Below are 8937 nucleotides of genomic sequence, written 5' to 3'. Positions count from 1 at the left end.
AATGTTCACAGAATCAAAATTGAGCCAGTGAGTGGTTGGCTCGATACCGCCAGCCAACAGTGAAATTTTTCGGTAATATTCAGTCATGATCTTGTCAAGATCGGCTGTCAGATCTTGAGTCTTGATTTGTCAACAAGACGCCCGGTGATAATACTGGTGAAGGTTCATATTATGATGGATCAAATCCTACCTTACTTATTGAGCTCGAGATTCGTGATTTATATTTGATATAAGGTGTGCTAGTAATGGAGAATAGTAATAGATGTTAATTACGTTATAATAACCATACAGGAAGTGGGTTCTGAAATCGTCCGATATAAATTAGCTTATTAAAAGTGAAGTAAATAAAAAATTTATGACTCATCAAGAAATCAACCTTGTTTGCTTCACTAACAAATTTAAAGGAGATCTGAACACAATATGAAGCAGCTGAATATTCATGGTGCTTTCGACATTAAAAATGTTATGACACGTGCTTAAGTTGATTTTTTCGTCAAAGAAACTAAGCAAATAGGCAATAGTTATAGAACTTGATAGAATAAACTTGATGTTGAACATGGTGGCAGCTTCATCAATTTGGCTCGATCTTGTATAGCAGTAGCGTTCAGTAGCATCACCCGACTTTGAATTTTGTGTAGAGTTTTCCTGTTAGTAATATACGTGTGGTGATATTTTCATGGTTATGCAATCATACAAATGAAACACTTCAGTGTCATCCAATGTTAATTTATTGACATATATTGACATTATTGACCGTGATGCATTGTATTCCCTAATTTAGTCGAGGTCTTAACTGGCGACTTAACTTCCAGGGTTAAGGGTTCGCATGATTTGTAGCGGCTAATTGACCATTTTAAGGAAACAAATAATCAATCACACCAAGAATAATTAAGATTCATTGCAGCGACGCAGATTTGACTATTAATGTTATCATAAGATCATTCATTCACTGATTTATATTGTGTTTACAATGTAATTGAAGGATGCGCGACAGACCAGTGTAGGGGATAGAATAGTAATGAAAAAATTGAATGGAAATTTTTAGTGAGCACCGCAGCCAAACACTAATGGCCTTTAAGATAAACCCACCAATCACAGGCAAGAAATCGGCCGTTACATGTTCTTATAGGCCGCTATATACGTGTACCTAGGCCACTACGCGGAATCAAGCGAGGCCACTACGTGTAATCAAGGCCACTACGTGTAATCAAGGCCACTACGTGTAAACAAGATCACTAAGTGTAATCAAGGCCACTACGTGTAATCAAGCGAGGCCACTACGTGTAATCAAGGCCACTACGTGTAATCAAGCGAGTTTTGAAAGTACGGCCTGTGTGCTGTCCACGCAGTCCACGCAGGAGCACTTGGTTGCGTGGTCGATAGTTAGGCAGTTGGCGACGTCCGCTGATAGTTCCGGAAACAAAACTAACTACGATAGTTACTGATGAATGGCATAACACAGGCTCGGTAAAGTGCTGAACATGATCAATGTGATGGTTCGTCTTTATGTGTGTTCATATCCTTTACACCATATAATTTATTTTAGCTTCGACGTGTCATTGATTTTCAACGAATTCCAATACGAACGTAGTTTCATTTCGATTTCCTGTTAACTTTTTCCACGTAATTTCTCAATATCTCAAATGACCTTGAAAAATACACCCTTAGAAAACCAACGAAAGAAGCACGGCGAGCGATCATTTGGATGAAAAAAAAATAGATTATAAAGGAAAAATAAGCATTTAAATATCTAAACCAATATGTTAAATCATATAGTGTCTATTATGGTCCTTGACGTATTCAAGTGAAAATATTTTTTTGTATTCACCTTAGTTGATGCATTAGGTAGCTGGCATCAGACTTAGGACCGATGAAATAAATCATCGTAGAATAAATATATTTTACTGACTTATTATATAGTATAAAACTGAGCACCACTTACCCTACAACAAATGAAGGTGGACAATAACAAATAATAATTGTTTATGCGTCGTATAAGTATGATGCCGAGGTACGTACGAGTGCACAAACCTTGCCAACTTTTTATCTGGCATTATTCCTATAATAAACGGGAGACTAAATTCAATTGGGGCTTGAAGTGTAATATCATAGACTAATTTCAAGGGAAATGTAAATTCATTCTAATTGAATTCATTTGAAAATAATGAAATTGTTCAGTCTATATGACAACATTTGCGAGTTAATCGGTTCAGGTGAGTGAGATAGCAATGATCTTTATATTTCATACGTAATCCTATCCAAAATATAATCATACGATATAACAATATTGTAAGATTTTACACATGAATGCTATTTACGTTGATGTTTCATTGCATTTCCAATCATTAAACATAACATAACAGTTTTGTAGCATTAAATGAAAGTCAACTTATTGAGCTGTTGTGTTCCGTAAAAGCTCTTATCATTTTGGTCGGTCGTCCTGGCTTCTGATAAGCGAGACCAGAAAAAAGAACGAAGAAGTACATTGAAGGAAAATATAACCGTTTTTTCTTTCTCCTGCACTTACAAAATAAATTATTGCGTTATGGTCTGAATTTATTGCACGAAAATTTGTTATTTACTTTTTGTATTTACACGGGAAACCTGGTTTCTAGCCTGTTCAGTACTGGGGATGGTGAGGAATGGACGAGAGGTGTGTTAAAATTTGGTTTTAGGAATCCTGCGCATGGGATGGTATCTCGGGGAATTACCGCCACAGGCTAACGCGATTCGAAAGATCACCTGCTTCTGAATGTCATAGGAGGCAAACTACAGACGTACAATTATTTGGATAATCATGCACGAAAAACTAGAGACAATGGTTGAGATGATCACATAATAGTTCGATAGGTTGCTATTGCTAATCCTAACTAAGATCGAGGCGAGCGTGCTAATTTCGACAATGCGATGTACGGTGACTCGGCCACCAAGCTGATAAGGAAGGCCGCCTGGAAGCATATCACAGTGATGCCAACGTAGCTCAGGACCTGGAAACGAACAAAAAGTTTGAAGTTTTGGTTTTCACTGATGTTATGATGTTGGAGTTTTTGTGTATGTTACGTAACGGACGAAGGACTTCATTTGACGGCTCGCAATTGGTCATTGCCTATAAACTTTCATCATTGCAGATAGCTCACGGTACACAACATGGCTGGCACTTCCATTAACTAAACATATTTAGCGTCTGGCTATGCACAGACACAATATGGCTGTGCTATCATCAATGGAGGCACCATGCACAATGCAGATAAATTCAGAAACGTTTGACGCAATTTACGGAGCAAAAACGCCAAACTCTAGAGCGCTTAACGCATAGCCACGCTTACAATGCGATCTTATTTCGATTAATTCGTTGCCTCTCAGTTTGCGGAGGACATTCGGTCTTTAGAAGAAAAATACCCACGCACATCCGCTAGGACATCCGAAAACTACAGCGTCGTAGCTGCCCTTACCCTCGTCCCGGATTTTTTTTCGAGGAAGGCATACTCTACCGCCCAGTCCGCCTAACACTGACCCAGATTCTCTTAGGACAATAAAGTTTACTAGAATTTTACCAACTTTTTAGAATCTTACTCGTTTAGTGAAGCAGTGATCGTTTAGATGGCAGTCGCCGGAAGCCGAGATCCTCTCCAAAATCTCATCTCTTCTTCTACATTTGTTCGTCCCACGGTTCACCTGTCTTCTAGCGGCAAAGCCCATTTGGGGAGATCTCCTTTTTTCTTCCTCTACTATTCCACTGACCTTTCCTTTCTTTTTACCGTCCTGACTCGTCCGCTACCTGAGTTGTTCCTAAGAAGGGTTAGATTTCAAACACAACGACGATAACAAGATGAACTCTGGTAGAAAACAACATGGCCACTCACGAAAGAGAAAGTTGAAACGAAGAAGAAGCGGTGAACGGAGTAGGAGATCATGAGATGAAACGGTAGTGAGAGCACGAAGACTGAGTACGTCACCCGGCTAGGCAGCACCCAGACAGGATGAGAAAGCAGAGTGCCCAAGCCTCCTGCAACATGAGAAGTAAGATGAGATAATGAGCCTATGTGCGCGAAAACACATTCACTGTTGTTCCGAACTTGCGGGTGAATCCAAAGTAAACATCTACGTCTCATTATTTTTTTATTCAATACGAGTTGATCCATTGAGCTTTGTTCCGATCAGCGACAAAAAAAGACAATTTTTAGCATTCAGTGGGGATTCGGGATGGTGGCGAAACGAGTCGAGATGTTCAGGACAAAAGAGGTACTTTACAATATCCAGATATTTACAGCTTTCTAAAACTATAACTAAGTAGACACATCTGTCTAAAATGGCATCCATGCTACCATGCATTGCCTCGATAAGAAGATGGTTCATGATTAACGGCCGGAGTTATTGAGAAACATTTGGTTACCCAGAAAAGCCAGGTTAAACTGCTAATTGTTATACCAAAGATCTTCAGCAATGTTGGATTGACATGCAGCAACTGAATGAGTACAAATAATCGAATGAAATTTCTATCGTAATCAGTTTTGGTAACAGAGGCGATAAGCTTATCGATTTGCATCGGCGGAATCGATGTGAGTTTGTGCAAAACGATTAGAGAATTGCACCCATCTCGACATTCGAACCCACCTCCACATCCACAGTAGCTCGTGAGCACCAGCCAGCCCACGCATATCGCCCACGCCGTCGACGAGAAACTCGCGTAGAAGAACGACTCTACATCGCTGTAGGAATGAGTGGCGCCCAGTAAGTGGTAGTAGTTCCTGCCTGAGAGACCGAATACCAGCGCCGCAGCTGTCACGGCGAACACCAACCACCCCACCATACGCACCACCTGTAAGTGGTAGCAGTTCCTGCCTGAGAGCCCAAACACCACAGCGGCCACAAGTCTCTACAAACACCAACCACCTCGACATCTGCATCACCTGCCGCAGTTAGTAATAGTGATAGCAGTGTCACCGTTGATTAGGCCATTACATATGTGGCGAATTCTGAAAACACAGGATTTTCACAGCTTAATTGTTGCCTGTCCCGAACATGCAACCCACTGCTCTAATTTCGCTGTGTTTAACCGTACGATTTTGACCAGGACTGTCGCAGGTAGCTGTGGTCGAACCGACAACTCACTGCTCCAATCTTGCCACTCTGAACTGTAACCATTGCACCACCCTGCCCAGCACTTGCATGGTTTTCAGCCGAGGCTTGGCTTATCCTTAATGTTCGCAATAATGAACATACTTAATGTTCACTTAATGTTCACTGTCCTTAATGTTCACTACATAAAGTTAGTCTAATAGAAAATGCTTAATCTATTTCCAATTAATGATTGTGATCATTATTACTCGAGTGGACGTGCCAACGAACGTCCCAGAAACGTCAGAAGGATGCAAGTAAATTCAATTCTTTATGATAATGATAGCAGCTTATAAATTTAAGGGGAATAATTGCGGCATTAATAATTGTGATCACAATCATAGAAACGCATTAAAAAACGAAGATGCATGATGATATGGAGCTCATATCATAATATGCTTCACATAACCCTTCGTGAATAGGAAAAATACTTTCTTTACTGTCGGTAGTCTGCTACCGATAATGGCATAATAAAGACTTACAAAAATTGCACCCAAATTATATGAATTGAAACCTAAGAGCAGCAGGTAATTAACAAGAAATATTTTGAAGAAAGGTAGGAATTTTGCAGAAAAATTAATTGCAGCGCGCGACATCAGTAAATGAATGTCCGAGAAATGTATGTTTCACATGACAAAATAATGAAGTTTATGACTTAATATTAAGAATATTAATACGTTTAATACTGATAAATTTTTAATAACATTCCTGTGCGAAGAATAATGTGAAGAATAAAATGTTTTTTAGTGACGATATTTTGAACAATATTTCTGACAACGAATAATAATATATTTAGAAATAATAATATTTTCTGTAATATTATACCTTATTCTTTAGAAGCTGCAGCCACTTCAGTCGGGCAAGTTGTCCAGTCTGTAACGAATAATAAATGTAGCTTCCAATGCATTAATATTTGCCTGTAGTAAATATTCGTCAGACATTAGATTAAGTGCACACAAAGGCGTTGATGCTGCAATGTGGACAATATAAACATGAACGTCAATAATAATATAAAATGAACGTTAATAATAAATATAAACATGAACGTCAATGAAACAGTCAGAACAGTCAGATACTAACTAGAAGTTTGACAGCAGTTATATGGTGTTTAAAATGTAAGCCAAACTTTACTCAACTTTAGAGTCTTGATTGACGAAATACATCAGAAATTAATTAAATTATAAATCTTTGGAGTAAAATTTTCATTAGAAAACGAATTACCGATAATTTTTCATATAATTTAAAGCTTTTCAGTCATGCATCGTCATGTATGTTGCTGGCGCACAGTTACGTGCATTGGTGGCGCATAGTTACGTGCATTGGTGTGATGGCGTACAAAGAACCAACGAAGAAGGGCGCCGCCCGGACGTACGGAGTGTAGGACACGAATGAGTTGTACGCGTCCATCTCTGAAGGACTGACACGAATAACAACGAATGTATCAGGTCATCGTGCACACGTTTCTTGCCCATAAATCATGTCGTGAAATTTGAAAAATCATCCATGGATTTTTAAAAGATTAGTATATGCATGTCACTGTATAAGCGCTGAAACATGATAGCCGTCTACCATGATAGTTTCATAATGGATAGCATGGCATTCATTGTGCACGTGAAAACAAAATATCTCGAAGAAAGTTCACTCACGAAGCTTCAAGCATGGATGTGGAAGTCTATTTGAGGCTGAATAAAGCACCACCGAAGAGGCGTTCAGTAGGGAAATGAAAGCTATTTAGGACCGAATAAAATCCGCTCACGAAGCCTAAAGAGGGGAAGTTTTGGACCGAATAAAACCTACGCAAAAAAAGAGGGGGAACATTAATAAGTCTTAATAAGAAAAAAGCCTACGCCTCAAGAGGGAAAATGAGGGCCTATCTAGGACCGAATAAAACCCACTCACGAAGCCTCAAGAGGGAATGTGCTGAGGACCGAATAAAACGCTATTTCGGACCGAATGAAACCCACTCACAAAGCCTCGAGAGGGGAAGTGAGGCCTTATTTAGGACCGAATAAAACCCACTCATAAAGCCTCAAGTGAGGAACTGAAGGCCTATTTAGGACCGAATAAAATCCGCTCACGAAGCCTCAAGTTTGGAAGTCAAGGTCTGCTGAGGACAGAATTAAAATACAGCTTACGAGGCGTCTAGCAGAGGGGCGAGGATGAGGCCATGGGCGACGACCAAGCTTCCTTTTACAACCGAAAAAACGATCACCAAAACGAGAAGGTACAGCAACTCTGTGAAGTAGAATGTTAGCAACATCAGTAGATAATAATTATTGTAATATAAATGATAATACTCTAATAATTAATAATACGTTGAAGTGATAATGATAACTTTTGGATACCTCTTCTACTGAGAAATTTCACATAGTTTGAACATTATTTGTGTTTGATCAAAAGATTTATCCCGGTTACTGTGAAAGATTTCCAATTATCCAGAAAAATTAAATAGGTTTATTATTCAGTTTCTGCTCAGAAAAAGGCGGCCTTACTGCTTGATTCAAGTGCACTGCTTACGCGTCCTCAGTAATCTAAAGTGGCCGCAGCCTTAATAATTACAGGGTTGCTATATCCAGAATTAAAAGTGTATTTGAAATTGAAAATTGCTATGGTCTTCCTTGCTACCGTCAGAAATATAGTGAAGAGAAAGTTTCGGAGGTACGCAAGCTTCTATCGCAAACTCCACCATAATGATCGGTTATACAGATGCGATACCTAATGTTATGTTCAATATATATAGCATGTAATCATGCGTTTAAATCACATTATTATCGATCATCTGTATAACCTCAAATTATTTGACCAATTCTCCAGAATTACAATCAGGTCAACAAAGACGAATGACAAACAAACGCTTAGCGTGCGGAACACTATTGTCTCGCTACAATTTCTTCGTCGCGAAGATATATTAATGCAAATAATATCTAAAGAAGGGAGTTGTATGTTAAAATAAGTGGAATATAGCATAATAGCACATTATAGTTATTCGAATAAATAGTTTTCGATGTCTCCGTCTTTGGTATGCTTAGTGAAAGCAGAATGAAATGTGTAACTTAAATTACAAATTTTACTGTAATCCAGGAGCTTCATTGGCAGTAGGATGAAGGGGGCGACGAGGTGCAATTGCAAGTCTGCTCCAATGTACCAGCTTGTGCCGATGCACTGAAGGGAGAGCGGCCACTTAGTTACGTAGAAAAAATACAACACTGATTTAATATATTGAAAAATAACAGTTGGGGCAGTTGAACGTCGCTAGATTACGACGTTTCGCGCCAAGTCAGTGCTATGTTTATCGAACAAAATTGTTCTATTGAGGAATAAGTATAGCACATGGTTGTCAATGAACACGAATGTCTCTTTGTGCTAGCGTCAAGGCGGTGATCATATGGTATAGTAGTAGTAGTATAGTATAGTATCTTCGGCATTGAAGAATAGGCCTGGATAGGCCTGTCGCCGATTCTTGTACTTTTCTTGTCTAGACTGGCCTCTTGATCAAATCTTTTCAACGGACGGTAGATTTCAAATCGCTTCTAGATTTCAGTTGTTCCGTAGGATCCGAGGCATTTTAAGACTAAACATATGCTCATGCATGGCCTTGTCTAGTCTGTTCTTGAACGTGTTCATACTAGGAGCGTCAACAATATCGTCAGGGAGGCTGTTCCACATGTTGGTGACTCGAAGCGAGAAGAAATGTTGTCGCGTGGATAAGTTACACCGCAGTTTTTTTAGTTTGTAGCTGTGGCCCCTGGTGTTGGTTCTTGTTTCAAATTCTAGTAATCCTTCTGGGACCTTGTACAAACCATGAGCATACTTGTATAC

The 8937-nt window shown here is 39.2% G+C and overlaps 2 protein-coding genes across 2 annotated transcripts in view; both read right to left on the bottom strand.

Annotated features, from left to right (window-relative positions):
- Nucleotides 1-2752: 2752 nt before the first annotated feature.
- On the bottom strand, nucleotides 2753-5997 carry LOC108674170 (O-acyltransferase like protein). Its single transcript, XM_018162081.1, has 4 exons — nucleotides 5944-5997; nucleotides 4615-4819; nucleotides 3864-4006; nucleotides 2753-2987 (listed from the first exon to the last, which is right to left on the bottom strand). The coding sequence occupies exons 2-4, from the start codon at nucleotides 4808-4810 to the stop codon at nucleotides 2871-2873; spliced, it is 456 nt and encodes a 151-aa protein (XP_018017570.1). The 5' UTR covers nucleotides 4811-4819; nucleotides 5944-5997; the 3' UTR covers nucleotides 2753-2870.
- A 408-nt stretch (nucleotides 5998-6405) lies between these two features.
- The window catches only part of LOC108674165 (nose resistant to fluoxetine protein 6-like), an 11934-nt gene continuing 9402 nt past the window's right edge, over nucleotides 6406-8937 (bottom strand). The window contains exons 11-13 of the mRNA XM_018162074.2: nucleotides 8190-8280; nucleotides 7254-7353; nucleotides 6406-6535 (exon numbers count right to left, since the gene is read on the bottom strand). Of these exons, the coding sequence (XP_018017563.1) occupies nucleotides 6406-6535; nucleotides 7254-7353; nucleotides 8190-8280 (321 nt within the window). The remainder of the gene's footprint in view (nucleotides 6536-7253; nucleotides 7354-8189; nucleotides 8281-8937) is intronic.

This window comes from Hyalella azteca, unplaced genomic scaffold, assembly GCF_000764305.2.
Source record: "Hyalella azteca isolate HAZT.00-mixed unplaced genomic scaffold, Hazt_2.0.2 contig3199, whole genome shotgun sequence".
Taxonomy (NCBI): Eukaryota; Metazoa; Arthropoda; class Malacostraca; order Amphipoda; family Hyalellidae; genus Hyalella; species Hyalella azteca.
Note: the sequence above shows the minus strand (reverse complement) of the source record. Positions and strands in the feature narration are given on the sequence as shown.

Excerpts from the sequence above, each read along its gene's own strand:
- LOC108674170 (XM_018162081.1), bottom strand. The coding sequence starts at position 4,810 with ATGGTGGGGTGGTTGGTGTTCGCCGTGACAGCTGCGGCGCTGGTATTC. Across the intron at positions 4,007-4,614 it reads GAGCTACTGTGGATGTGGAG|GAGGCTTGGGCACTCTGCTT; the intron begins GTGGGTTCGAAT and ends CTCATGTTGCAG. Across the intron at positions 2,988-3,863 it reads TCGTTTCAACTTTCTCTTTC|GTCCTGAGCTACGTTGGCAT; the intron begins GTGAGTGGCCAT and ends GTTCGTTTCCAG.